At 40.3% G+C, this 14800-nt stretch overlaps 1 protein-coding gene across 1 annotated transcript in view; it reads right to left on the bottom strand.

Moving 5' to 3' along the window:
* VWDE (von Willebrand factor D and EGF domains) overlaps positions 1–14800 on the bottom strand; it is a 76532-nt gene that overhangs the window by 14609 nt on the left and 47123 nt on the right. The window contains exons 12-18 of the mRNA XM_073329669.1: positions 12706–13694; positions 11547–11683; positions 6165–6320; positions 5905–6009; positions 4196–4310; positions 1388–1638; positions 1051–1270 (exon numbers count right to left, since the gene is read on the bottom strand). Of these exons, the coding sequence (XP_073185770.1) occupies positions 1051–1270; positions 1388–1638; positions 4196–4310; positions 5905–6009; positions 6165–6320; positions 11547–11683; positions 12706–13694 (1973 nt within the window). The remainder of the gene's footprint in view (positions 1–1050; positions 1271–1387; positions 1639–4195; positions 4311–5904; positions 6010–6164; positions 6321–11546; positions 11684–12705; positions 13695–14800) is intronic.

The following is a 14800-nucleotide window of genomic DNA, read 5'->3' as shown; positions in this document are numbered from 1 at the left end:
AAAAAGAAAAGGAAGACTTGTGGCACCTTAGAGACTAACAAATTTATTTGAGCATAAGCTTTCGTGAGCTGTAGCTCACGAAAGCTTATGCTCAAATAAATTTGTTAGTCTCTAATATAGTCAGAGTGACTCATCATTCTTATAATTAAAAAGCACAAAAATGATTACCTGTGTTGTGTTTGAAATGAATAAAAAATATGAGCACAGATAAACAAGTATATGTTCCGGCATGCTCTGCACGTCCTTTTTAAAGGGAGATAGAATTGGATGGTGATTTCTGAATGGATTCACAGATCTGACTTGGGGGATCCACTGCCAAACTTATAAACCATTCCTCCATGCTGAAGCACAGGGATGCTCATGCTGTGCCCCACAAGCTACAGAGTATACAGACCTCCTGCGTAGAATCCCTGCATCCTGCTCCTTTGCACACTGGAAATGCAGTTGTTCCATTGATTCAGGGACTTCTAGTTAGGCTGCAAGATCTTCCCCTAAATCCTTTGATTTCCTATACCTACTTACGCTCAGCAAGTAACTATACTTGTTTGGGGTCAAATTGTGCCCTCAGTTATACACATGCTGTTTCACTGACTTCAGTGGGCGGGTGCAGGTGTAAATGAGAAAAGAATTTGGCAGAATGCTTTTGTTTCTTTCAAATATCAGAGCAACTGATTCACAGAAGAAAATTTAAACCCAATATATATGATCTTTATTAGGTCAGCCTCTTCAGTCTGCAGTGGCCAGTGAACAACTTATTACAGTCATAAGCATTATGATTTGGCCTTACAGATTGAGTCAGCTGGGGTGAGACTCACAGCTGAATAGTTTTTCTGACAGAATAGTGTCATATAGCCGAGATTATGCACACAGATGCAAGAAAAATATTAAAGTCGCTGAATATAATATAGTACTTGGTATTATATCACAAGAGTATAATACTTTTCTTCATATTATCACAACAAATTAATTTCAATCTATACAAGTAAAGTAAAAACAAGTAAAAAACAATTAAAAGTTGTTATCTACGAAAAAAGAAAAATAATAATTTACCCTGCAGCCCAGGTGTGCATTCACAGTAGTAGCTGTTTATCCCATCAACACATCTGCCAATACCACAGGGATTAGATTTACAATCATCAAAATTCACTTGACAGAGGTCACCTTCAAAACCAGGCAGACAGACACACAGGTATTTTCCACTTCCAGATGGGAAATGTGTATTTGTTACACATGACCCACCATTTAAACAATCACACGATTTCACATTGACCTACAAGACAAGCCCAATAAAAACATATTACTGGTTATGAACTACCAATTAGTTTTGTCACTGGGTATCTTATAGGTTAGGAATTAGTGTGGATTGTTTGACTGTAATATTTATTACCTCTATTATTACTATAGTCTCAGCATTGCAATCATCTGTCAAAGAAAATGTCAATTTCTGTGAACTCTTTGCCACAGCTTTCCATATAAGGAGTCCAGAAGGGGAAAGGCTGGCACCTTGAGGGCCGGAATCCAACGTAAAAAGGATGGCAGAGCCTTCTGGATCTGATGCCATAAACTGGTACACAAAATTTTCCCCATAAAATGTCTGTAGTGTGCCTTGCAAAGTTGGAAGCACAGGAGGCTCATTGTCTGCAACAAAGTAGACATTTTGTCTTTTAAACAACAGTTAAAACATATTTATAAATATGAAAAGGGAAAATTTTCTTCAAAAGAGTCTATTCTGACTTTGATGAATGCAATTAATTCTTCTTAACTTTAATGGTACTTAAATGGCACAGAAAAAAAGGCCCTTTTATCATAACTTTAACAAAGCTTATAACCCAATTATTTATTATATAGAAAAAATATTGCAGAAAGCTTATTTTATCTGAATGTACAAAGAACCCCAAACCCCTTGAACCACCTGGACATATACTTTGATTCTCTATAAATATGAACATAAACCTGCACTTGAATTACATTTTGTAAATGAAAGTATCAGACTCCACAAAGCCCAGAAATGGTTTACATTTTCCTTGAGGAATCTATCTATCTATCACGTCTCTTATGGGACAAGAGCAGTGTCACCTCTTGAGCAACTTGAATGAAAAACTCTGCCACTAAGATCCAGATCCACTAACATCAATGGGAGTTCTGCATGCAGACCGCTTGCTGAATATGGCTTAACTTGAAGATGATGCTCTTTAACTATGAGATTCTGTTAAAGAACATACACATTTAGAACTACATTTTCAGAAATGAACTCTATTTATGTGATTGCAATTTTGAGCCTGCAGATAGTCGTGTGAATGAGCACAAAAACGGATTTCATGTCCACAGTAAATTTCATGTGAAAATAGTCTGTGATCAAATACCACAGTGATGGGACCCTGCATGTAAAAGATAGTTATTCATCCAACAGCCTGTCTGAAGAAATATATCAGGTAGTTAGAATTCCATTTGCTATCATTTATGTTTACAAAGTTAAAGGCACAAATGTTTGTGGACATTTTTGTATTGTTGTAAGGCACAATAATATTGGACTATTTGAGGCCCAGCAGAAAACTGGGGCCTTATCTAAATTATTCTTTCCACAATCACATTAGATAAATTACATAGAACTCCTCAGAATAGTTATTTTGTTAAATGTGAAAGAAAATTTAGTTAGAAATTCTATCCTGCACATGCCTATTCTGCAAAACAATAATAATACCCAGTTCTTATATAGTGCTGTTCTTTAGTAGATCTCAAAACAGAATATTCTATTGTCAGAATGCAAGATGCAAAATTAGAGTATATAGTAAGTCAAGCAGGTATGCAGTCCTGACTGAGATCCATAGCCTAGCTGGGGCCTCAGCACACAAAGAACTAAGTGAATCCCATGGAGCAAGGCCACGCATAGCAGCAGCTGTAGAGATCCCATCCCATGAGTCACTGACTCTACCTCCTACTCATATATTGGAGTGGGGAGTAGGGAGGCATGGATCAGCGTTCATGTCGCACTCCCTGTCAGTACCTGGCCCGGGCTGGGGAAGCTAATGAACCAACTAGCGGACCAAATTTGGTGATGAATCCTGGTCATGTGCCAGCTGAGGCATGTTGCGCACACACTAAGAAGTGGGAGAGTGACATCAGGAATCTAGTGCCAACCTTGACTTTCCAGTGGGACAGGCAGGTTCTCAATGGCTGAGTGGCAGCAAAGGAGTCAGTGAAAGTGAGGAGTCTGAACTAGATCACTGCACATAAACGGAGACACCTGTTGTCAGGAATGGGTCCGTTGGTACCAAGGAATTCCTCACTGAGACTGTCAGAAGACAGAGAGGGCTTAGCTCCAACTCCCCACCTATTCACCAGCTAATTTCTGGTATACTGTCACTGGGCTCCTCATTTAATCTGGTTCCTCTTCTCCTCCCCCTCCCTCACAAGCAGCTCTAAGGGGATTACTAAAGCCCCAGGGCTGCAGTAGCTGTCATGCTCCATGCACATGATGGGGTGGGAGGGAGGGAGAGAGAGAGAGAGAAAGGAGATACGGTCTACAGCAGTTCAGTGAGTGGATAAGGGCACCGCATCTTCATGAGCTCCTAGCCCTCTTCAGCAGCACTGTGGAACTCAGTTTGTATAAATGTATATTAAGACCCTATGAAGTTAGTTTTCTCCTACTTATTTTTTCTTTTAATTGTATCTGAAAACAACCAGTGACTATTCTTTCAACGTGTAATCATTAAGTCGATTTCTATATTGTTAGTGTACATGGTACAGTAGGTGAAGTGTGTCAAACATTTAACAGGTTGCTGTCCCCAAGATCATACTATGCAGAACAAAATGCACAGAGAATGGTGAGAATATATTATTGAATAATGGACTGATTTTCATTAAGTCCTGTGTGTGAAAATAGGCACTCGCCTCCACTTACTGCAAATGTATCAGGTCACCAGAGTTGTGCACGGGTACCAATCTGGTCATGTGCTCACATGTGCAAGTTTGTGCACTAAGAGCCTGATTCAAAGCCCACTGAAGTCAATAGAATCTTTCCCCTGACTTCAATGGGCTTTGAATCAGGGTCGTAGTCAGCGCCCATTTCACATGCACCGTTTAACAGAAGTCATAATCAATATTTTGCTTGTATCAACACAATTTTGAAACACCACCACTTCATTAGGTATCAGCCTAATTCCTGTGAGAGGCTCCAGGACAAATTTGAACTTACTTTCAGTAACTGACCAAGTTAACTTTGAGATGTCAGGTCTGCAGAGTAAGCATGGGCTGGTAGGATTTGTATCTCCTTCCCCATAACAGAGGCCATCTATGTTGCATGTTTTCTCCTTAACAGAAATATCAATGTAATTGATTAAATGTTTACGATTTTCTCTTGGTTCTCAAACAATAAATCTTTATGTACTGTAAAATGTCAGAGAAAGAAAATCTACTCTAACTTAACAATTTAATTGAATAAAGTATTCATTTTTGTTTGGGAATGAATTTGAGGGCAACATTTTCAAAGCTGCCTCATCCCAATATCTAAATCTGCGCTTGTAAATTTTGTGCATGAAAAATCCCCACTGTTACAACCTGGACATCTGATTTATAATATTGTATACACTTCTTGCACTTTCCCCTGATAACTTCCTGATTCTTTGAAGATATCTCAAAATGCATCATTCTATGACAACACTGACATTGTCCATTGCATGCACAGCCTTAAGACTTCTAGGATCAAATTTATCCCTGGTGTAATGTCAGTGAAATGAACAGTTGCACCAGGGATAAATTTGGTCCCTGGTCTTTGTGATGTCACAAGCTAATGTACTATTTTGCTGAAGTGGGAAATACTAAGGTGATGTCACAGAAGGAAAAACTGAATTTTAATAAATTCACTTTATTGATTATCTGAATGCCCCCATCCAAGCCCCACAGCCTGGATGGTGGAGGCCTGCAGCAGATAAACCTGTGCTTCATTCAATTTCACCCTTTTCTGCAGTTGACCATGAATGCCAGGAACACCTTTAGAGCTAGAATATTGTATTTATCTACTTGTCTTAGAAGGGCCTGGTGGTGCATAGCGACATCCTCTCAGAGCAAGCTCAGGGGCACAGGTGGACAGTAGTCCTCACTGGCTTGGTGCAAAGCAGGATTGCTCAGCTTGCTCCCCTCATTGCAAGACTTCTCCGGTGGCTGCTGGTCTGGAGTGAGGGAGGTGCATGGCCTTACTTCCTCCACTCTTGTGGGTGCACCAACAGAGCAGTTTCTGTGCTCAGTTGTGAAATGCCCATGTGTAGGCTGCACAAGTAGAAAGAAGCTCTTTGTCCCTCCCTTTCCTGCCTGCCTATGGATGGCGCTATCATCATCTGGCTCCTCACCTATGTGCATAATTCCACGCTCCATGGAATGGGTCCATGCATGGGTCTACAGCAGTTTATGTATCTAATTGGTTTCATGAGTACTATCTGAAGGGACACGATGGATGAAGCTATTTTAGGGCCAATTTGCTCACAAGAACAGACTTACTTTAACTTCAATCGTGCTTTTGTAGGACAGATTCTGATACCCGTTTTTATTCATAGTATGTGGTCCCTTACTTCACAAATAGTTGAATTAACTATTTGTGGAATAAAGTACGATTCATTATTCACCATGAATAAGGAAAGGAGTACTTGTGGCACCTTAGAGACTAACCAATTTATTTGAGCATAACCTTTCGTGAGCTACAGCTCACTTCATCGGATGCGCAAATGAATAAGGGTATCTGAATCTGACTCTGTCTGAGTGAGGCAAGCAGTATTTAACAAATAATAGTCTATGGTGTGAACACATGTATTACACATCTTCCAAGAACTCAGTTGGCCTTTATATTTGTTTCCTAGCTCAAACTAAGACGCAAATATTCAAAATAAGCATAAATAATAATGAAGCACATACCTTTAATGTACATAACCCATTTGCCTGTGGTTCACATGTTTGACAAGCTCCATCAAATAATGTTATTGTTTTAGGATTGCTATAAATGAATCCATCATTAGAAATCTGTAAGATTTTACAATAATAATGCAATAAATTATACCAATATATCCAGCAAAGATTCTAGTACTATTTCACAAATGGCAACATATAAATACCAATTTGCATTTTAATAATAATAATTGTATCTCAAAATTGCTATTTGAAAGGACTATGGGTACCTTGATTTGCCACCTTGCAATAGGTTTGTCATCAACCTGATCCATGACATCAGATTGCTGACCATCAGTCGGCAGTTGGCAATCGACCGTTCTTGTGTTTTGGAAGGCAGATGGCATAAACACAGGTTCTCCCAGGATCCATTTACTGTCACTGTACTAAATTAAAGGATAGAATGCCTGTTTTTTCATATCAATGCATTCTGAAAACATGTTTATAACAGAGAACATGTACAGAACATTATTAAAATACATCTGTCTTTTCTAGGGTTAGTCACACTTTGGAAAGGTGAAGTGCTATGGAAGTGCTAAGTATGATTATTTATTGATGAATTTATGTCTTAGCTTAGGTCTTCTGTGTCTAATTAAAAGTGCTAATTTGGAACTGAAGGCCCAGATTCATCCCTGCAGTGAGGCCATTTGGTACCACATGTCCAGAAGATAATGGATCTAAAGCTGGAGCAGCTGGCCAGGATCATGCAAGCTTGTGGCGCCGAGCTTCTTTAGTAGTGTAGAGGTGGAAAAGCAGTGCCTAAACCGCCCCTCCTCCCAGTTCCCAGAATGTGGGCAAGGCTGGGGTGAAGGGAATGGGATTGGGTCTTCCCTGAGTCCTAGTTATTATATCAACCCCTCTGGGTTATTGGCTGCCAGCCATTAAGCTCTTCTAAACTTCACCACGGAGCCAACCCACTTTATAGTTGTCCTTGGCTCGAGGAGCCACAAATGCTGTTTAAAGCTACCTTTGTACATCCCTATGCTGAGTAACAGTGTGCGGTCCTTGGCCATAGTCAAGGATCTGGCCTTAGAGTCCAATATAATGGAACAGAGATGATAATGCTATAGGGCCTTGTCTTGAAGTCCTTAGTCAGACAAAACTGTTCTTGACATCAGTGGGAGGGTTTTGTGAGTGAGTAATACAGAATTGTACTCATAACTGTGATGCTTGCAGATCAAGTGCCAGCTCATGCCATGGTCCCCATGTCTCCACTGAATGACAAATACACAGCTGGAACCTGTCCGGCTCACCTGTGTGTTGGTATTGCTAAAAGAGGTATTAGAATTATAAGAAGGTTTAGACTTTATAGAATGCTTGTAAGCTGCTGCATGCATTAATTTCACTTATAATATCTGTATCGCATATTATAAGATATTATTTGAGTATTTGCATTGTAAGACTCTGTAACTGTGTAAATCACCAGACAGGAGAGTGAGACATTAACTAGTGTAAAATGCTGATTTCCAACAGAAAGTGTTACATTCTGGCCGACAAGGAAGGCCCATCAACATCAGATGGACTAGAGTGGAACATTAAAGAGGAAAGAAGACTTTGTTGTTTACTCTCTCCACCTCCATAAAGATGAGGCTTGCAAGTGGATTCCTTCCATCAGCTGAGTTTTCCCCTCAGAGCAGCAGGAGGAAGGGAATAAAAACCCCTAACAAAAGGAACTGTATCTTTACGTTGCTTGGACTCTGGGAGGCCAGGATTACTAGGCATATGCAAAAGATCCCCAGTGCTTTAGGGTTAGCCCTAAAGGACATATAGACCTTGCTTATTCTAGAAGCTACCATTACTTTGGAAACTTAAGATTGTAACTCATTTGTGTATGTATGTTTACCTACTTTAAACTTGAAAATAACTCTCGCAGTTCCTTTTCCCATATAATAAATCTTTAGATAGTTTATTACAGGACTGGCTACAAGCACCGTCTTACCTGAGGTAACTGATTGGTCCTTTGGGACTCGGAGTAACCTGAATATTGCTGTGATCCGTGGTATAAGAGACCATCTGTCACAAAGTTAAGCTTACCGAGGTGGCAAGACAGAGGATTACCCAAGGGGACTGTCTGTGACTCCATGTTAAGGTTGTTATAGTGCCTGAGGAGTTTGCACTTCATAATTTGTTGGTGAAATCTAAGTGTACATCTCACAACAAATTTGGGTTTTGTGCCAGGCTTTCTAACTGTCTCCCCTGAGACTGGTACTCACACTCTTGAGTCACTATAGGACAGCTTGACAATAACTAGATGCATTAGTTGTATGATCAGATGAACCTATCACATAGTTTAATACAAAATAGTTAGACACACTGAAAGAGATGGTTCACAATGTATCCGAATTAATTTGTTTTTACAAAAATATTAAATATTTGTTGGTCTGACACACACAAAAATAACCTCACACAAAATCTCTTTTGCTGTAAAGATGGAAATCTCATCATGGGTCAAATTTAACTTGACTTTTTAAACAGTTAACCTTTTTCCAATATAATTGGACTGTTATTTTGCTAATTGTTTTTTTCCCCATATATGAATTATTTTGGTTCTGATATAAAGATATTCTGTCTTTCTTTCTTGACTTCCTTTTTTAAAAGGAATGTGGCAAGAATGATTAATCTATAATTACACTGAAGGAAAAAAAGCTAATAGAAATAGTAATAAAAGTGCAATTTTGACAGCATTTACCCTGATAACCTTTGAAATCTGAAGCAGACATTTTCCACAGGAGTCTTTTTGTTACCAATCCTGGGAATTCAGAGGTATGAATTTGCTACAGAAACATGTTAATTTTTTTTTAAATTACAAAGCAAGATGTCAGGGGTATTGAGACAAAGTATGTTCCCAGGTCTACGTGCATGTACAATTTCATGCAAATTAGACTGAATCTTACTCTGTATTTTGCTTCTGTGGGCTAAACTGTCTCGCCCCCTACCAAACCTGAGTAAATTTCCCCAATGTATCTGTGTAATCATAGACTCACTTGTCATGGCCCCCAAAATCTCCTGCTATGGCACAGATTGCTGCCCTACAGAGCAGTGCCTAGCTGCTCCTGGGAGTGTGGAATACTCCTATGCAAGCTCCCCAGAGTCATCTTTATTTCCACCATGCACCAAACACACTTCCTTCCTGCTCTCTATCAGGATTGACCCTCTTGGGGAATAAGGATGGATTTGGCCTTTAACCAGAAGTGAGAAAGTGAAGAATAAGAATTTTTTCCAGGTTTAGCTAAATATTTCTTCATTAATGAGATGCCTGCTAAAATGATTCCTCTAGGTGACGTAGGAGCAAGTAGGTCTGTCCCAAAGCACAGAGGGGCTGGTTCCAATGGACCAATTTTTACACTGTTGCAACTCTGACAACAGGGTAACTCCTAATTTATACCACTGTAATTATACAGGGCAGATAGCCCCGAAAGTAAAAAAAATTCCAATACTTGGTATTCTCAGGACAATACCTCAGATTCCCCATCAAGCCTGATCCTGTACAAATATTAGCAGTGGGGCTCATTTTCTAACTTAGCTCAGGTCAGTGCTAGAAGTGTCAATAAAAGTGATTTACGATAAAGATTTTGTAGCTGGGAAGCAAATGTGCTTCCACAGAGAGTGTTATAACGGAAAACCTTGCCATGAGGTGAGAGTGAGACATATCAAACTGTGATAAGCGAACTCTCAATAATTGCCTCACTGGGGGCTTGATCTGAAGGGCTTTTAACCTAATGGAGTGTAAATTTGCTGCTGACTTTCTCATTTTGAACCAACATGTAGATAAGTGGATCCATGTTGTGCTCAAGAAATAGCTATTGCCTGCATTCTATAATCTGTCAAAACAATCATAGCATCTGTAGGAACTAGTTGAGTAAAAGTTTCTTGTCTCAAAAAGGAAAGTTTCCCACTGAATACACTCCAAACAAAATCCCACATAAGTGAAAAGCAATTTTACTTTGGAGCTTTCTCAGTCTCTAGTCCAAGATCAAGAGGCCAACTCTTTATTGCAACATGACGACTTCAGGCTTTCCAATATTTATGAGTTAATCAGGTGTCCTGGGCAATTCGAGCATTCTGTCTACCTAAATTCCTCTTGTAATTTCATTAACATGTGTTACAGTATGTTGGATCATATTAAAGAAGTTCTGTATTAAAATCACAAATGAGTTTGATTCCCCATAGTTTAAATTCCAGGGTATTACTAATTAAGAGGTCTCTTGGTTTTTGGTACTGTTTCTCTCCCTCTATGTGTGAAACTTGCAAGCTGCTAATTGAGTTAGTACATTCTAAGACAGAGTCTGTTCTCAAAGCAATTCACAGAGAGAGAGACTCAAAGCAATACTCTGTAACAACAGAAACAGCACCCAGAGACTCCCCGCCCTTTTGTTGTATTAACAATTGTGATTAAAATAGAGACAGAGGATGTATGTGGATGGATGCTTGGTGTGGATAATAACTGAATGATCAGGGAGGTGCCAGCCTAAGAATCCAGTGTCCATTGGCTGAAGAAGGCGTCAAGTGGAAATCACCAGAGGACCCCTGGAGGGCAGACTAGAATCCACCCAACAGCCTCAAGAATGGGAGAACCAAAAAACAAGATAACATCTAGCAGCACGGAGCCGTCAGGAATGTGCTATCTGCTGACTGATTCAGCAACAGCATGATGAAGCAATTCCCATAGACTGGCATAGGAAGAAATTCCTATAAAAATGGACTCTAGAAAGTAAGAACTTTGGGGGTCTGAGTCTGCAAACCAACTTCCAGGAGCATCAGATGAGCATCTGACAAGGCCCTGCTCCCTCCTCATGTCCAGGCCACCTGGCCAGTGGCTTGACATGAGCAACTCTAAGGCTGGTAACTATGATAACAACCTTGCAGAACCTGTGTGTGTGTGTGTGTGAATGAATGTGTGAATAAATATGAGATTGAATGGAATGTTATAGCTATAACCAACTGCTTACTATGATTCTTTCTGTAGTCACAATAAATGTGGTATTTTGCCTTTTCCCCTTTAATAAGATCCTGCTGGTTTTTATTTTATTGGTATAACAAACATTCTTAATTTCCTGTCCTAAACTATTATTAAATAGCTGCTGTATTTTACCCAACAGTGTGGCAAAAATTGCACCTCCATTTTTATAATAGAAACATTTTATTTCAAAATGCCGTTTCAACCATCAGGCTCCAACCTGGAGAAATTAGAGGTGTCCTTCAGCCAGCTGCCTTGTCCTCCAAATAACGGGACTCTATCCTTCTCTGTAAGGACTTTTCTTTTCAACCACCTGGTCACTACTGAAACTCCCCAACATAGGGCTACCCTTGTACAGATATATTTCTCAGCATGCTTTTCTGATAATTGGCTGCTGTTTCCTCATATAACTCTCTCTCTCAACTGTAAAAATTCCTATTATGTTTTCTATTTCTCTTGCCATTGAGGAGATGGCAGTCTTACAAGGAGTTGAGTGCCTACTGTAAAGTGCTGAGTATATTTGCTCTCAGCTTCCATTGCATGATTGGACCCTGTGTGCATTAATATAAATGCCTTCTATTCTGCCCAGGCAATTAGAAATTAATCCCAGTGCTCTGAAAAGTTCAAATATATTATTACTGTGTAAATGACAAACCTGTAGTTTGATAATTTCACATTTCAGACTGGGTGACTCCCTGAAACCTTGGCCAAAAGCTCTCACAGATGTACAGTCATACTGTCGAACATCACACAATCCATCATTCTCCAGCTCTGTAATTTCTGGAACCTGACCTTTGAAGTAAAGATCAGTAAGTGAAAGTCAACAAATTAACTGATTAACACACATTTAAGTTATGTAAAGCATAACACATCTCTCTGTCTATAAACTATACATATCTTAGAAGAAAGAGTAAACAATATTGCCCTGCCTGGTCTGTCTTCAGCATTTCATTTTGTCTGGTTAAAATGTTTAAATGAGAATTCAGATACAATTTTAGAATGACAGAAATCTGTCATACAGCAGATATGGGAAAGAGATATACAAATATGGTACAACATCTTGTAGATCTAAATTAGAGATCCAACCAAAGAAAGAAATTAACTGGAACGTTTTATAAATTTGAAGTTTCAAATTTCCTATTCAGCTCTACTTTTGATATTGAGTAGGGGAGGAAATGTTCATGCTGCCAAGAAGTGGCTGGGCATGTGTCAGGTCTGCTTCTCATTTATAGTAACATACCTTTACACTCCTCTGGCAGTATAAAGTGTAACTGAGAATCAGGCCCTAACATCAGAAATGGTAGAAATGGAAATGGATGGGGGAAAGGAGTCCACAGCCCAAACCTAACTGTTTTCTTTTTGATGTAGATACTCTCCTAAAATAGTTTGCTGTCAGGGAAGCAGCTCCTCCAAAATAAAAAAGTATTCTACTGCCACTTAATGACCAGGGCTCTTAAAGAAGTTAAAAATAGGGAATGGATATGTGTGACAGCTCTCCTTGACAGAAGACAGTGTGTGAAATATGCTACTCTCCTCAGCTAGTAGTCTAGATTGTATATTCAGTGAGAGTTGTCAATATTTTAATTCTGACATGCCAGAAACTGAGTCTGTGGCTTGCCCTTGGGAAACCAGGAGGCAGAACAGATAACACATATAGCTGTTATTGAAATGAAGTTGTGGGATAATGAGTAGGCTCACTGTAGGGAATGATTGTCAGTGTGCAAAAGCAGGGGAGAAAAGCAATAAAATGAGCTGGTCTGGCACAAAACCCAAGAACATTGTATGAGTAAAGCTTCCTGTATAGTTCTACTTACCAGACAACACACTGCAGTCATATGAGCTAAAGCCTTGAAAACAGGCACAGCCCCATTCTACACACTGTCCATTACCACTGCAGAGATTGGGGCATTTTAATGCTAAGAGAAGGTCTTCAATTGACCCCTGAAATCCTTGTGTGTTGTAATTTATTTCTTCCAAAACCCTCTTTTCACATTCATTCTCTAAAAGGGCCATGCCTGCTTCTGACCAGCTGAGATCATCCTTCAGCAATAGATCTTTAAAACACATATCTACTGTATCCTCTATCCGCCTGCCAAGAAGAGCAGTGCAAGATCTGCCTATGCTAGAGTTAGCTATTGTCTGCTTGCATAATGCCAAGGCGTTGGACTCAGTGAGGCCAGAAGGTGTGGGCCAAGAAGGGAAAAATTCTTGGTGTGTGTCAGGGGTATGGTCCTCTGGAAAAAAATAGCTAAACCCTTCCAGGTCCGTTTGGCTGAGACTTTGGAATGGAAATACAGAAAAATATTCATAATAATGCTGGCGCTTCCATCTATTTCTGACAGGCTGTCTTTTGTGGAGATGGCTGTCATACTTCTGTTTATTTCTTCTACTTCCCAAGCTCAATAAGCCTTGTTTTTCTGTTCCAGTGTCTTCCCTTGAATTTGTAGCTGTATGTGGTAGGGTTTGTGTGTGATGTTTGGTTTGATTAACAGATTGGTCTTCTCCGGACAGAAGAGCAGAAGAATCCTTTTCATGTGAAGATGAACGTCTGCTTAAGCGCCTGATAAGCTCAACAGAGCTAAAATACTCAGCAGTGACATCCAGTCCTGGTATCAAAGAAAGAAACTTAACATTTTCACTTTCTTTGCAAGATGAAGCAAATTCTCTTTGAGAAACAGAATCCAATTTATTCACCGATTCATATAATCCAGGATCATCAACTGTGCAACTACAGAAGGGTGTTTTCTTGGATGAACTTAAAGAACTTGGTGTTTTGTCAAACAAACTGTCTCCTGGTGAAATTCTATAAAAGAAGGGGAAAAGAAAAATGAATATACTGCAAATTGTTATGTCGCTGAATTGTTATATTTTAGAAGTCCACAGTGTTGTTTACACCACTGGACCCTAGATTATAGTAGATACTGAATATCACCATATAGCCTTTCAAAATTTTGAGTGACCTAATTAAATTACAAAACCATGAGAATAAATTTTGATAATATGATTAAAATGCATGAATAAATGCGTTGGTTTGTGTGGTACACCTGGTTATATTGTTTAATAGCCTTTTAAGGGCTTGGCTACACTTGCGAGTTAGAGCACATTAAACGAACCCCAGGCGCTAGCTCACTACCTGTTCACACTGGCAAAACACGTAGAGCACTCTGACTCCGCAGCTAGAGCGCTCCTGGTACTCCCCCTCGGCAAGTGGAATAACTTTTGGTGCGCCCCTGCTGGAGCGCCACGGCACCAGTGTGGAGGCCCTGGTCTGTTAGTGCACTTTGATCAGCCTCCAGAAGTGTCCCACAATGCCTGTTCTAACCACTCTGGTATCACTTTGAACTCTACTGCCCTGCCCTCAGGTGACCAACTGTCAGACCCACCCTTTAAATTCTCTGGGAATTTTGAAAATCCCCTTCCTGTTTGCTCAGCCAGGCGTGGAATGCTCTCAGCAAATCTTTCCAGGTGACCATACCTCCATGCGCCAGGCAATCCCCGGTATGGAGCAATGGCAAGGTGCAGGACCTCATCAGTGTTTGGGGGAGGAAGCTGTCCAGTCCCAGCTGCGCTCCAGCCGTAGGAATTACGATACCTTCGGGCAGATATCAAGGGACATGATGGAAAGGGGCCATGACCGGGATGCACTGCAGGATTAACGTGAAGGAGCTGCGGAACGCCTACCGCAAAACCCGCGAGGCAAACCATTGCTCCAGTGCTGCCCCTGCGACCTGCTGTTTCTACAAAGAGCTGGATCTGATACTTGGGGGCGACCCCACCTCCATTCCAAGGACCACCATGGACACTTCAGAGCCCAGTGCAACAAGGCAGGAGGAGGAGGAGAAGCAAAGCTGGAGTGAGGGTGCTGAGGCAGAAGAAGACACCCGGGAATCCCTAGATGCATGCAGCCAG

Source organism: Lepidochelys kempii, chromosome 2 (assembly GCF_965140265.1).
Source record: "Lepidochelys kempii isolate rLepKem1 chromosome 2, rLepKem1.hap2, whole genome shotgun sequence".
Classification (NCBI taxonomy): domain Eukaryota; kingdom Metazoa; phylum Chordata; order Testudines; family Cheloniidae; genus Lepidochelys; species Lepidochelys kempii.
This window is presented reverse-complemented; position numbering and strand designations above follow the sequence as displayed.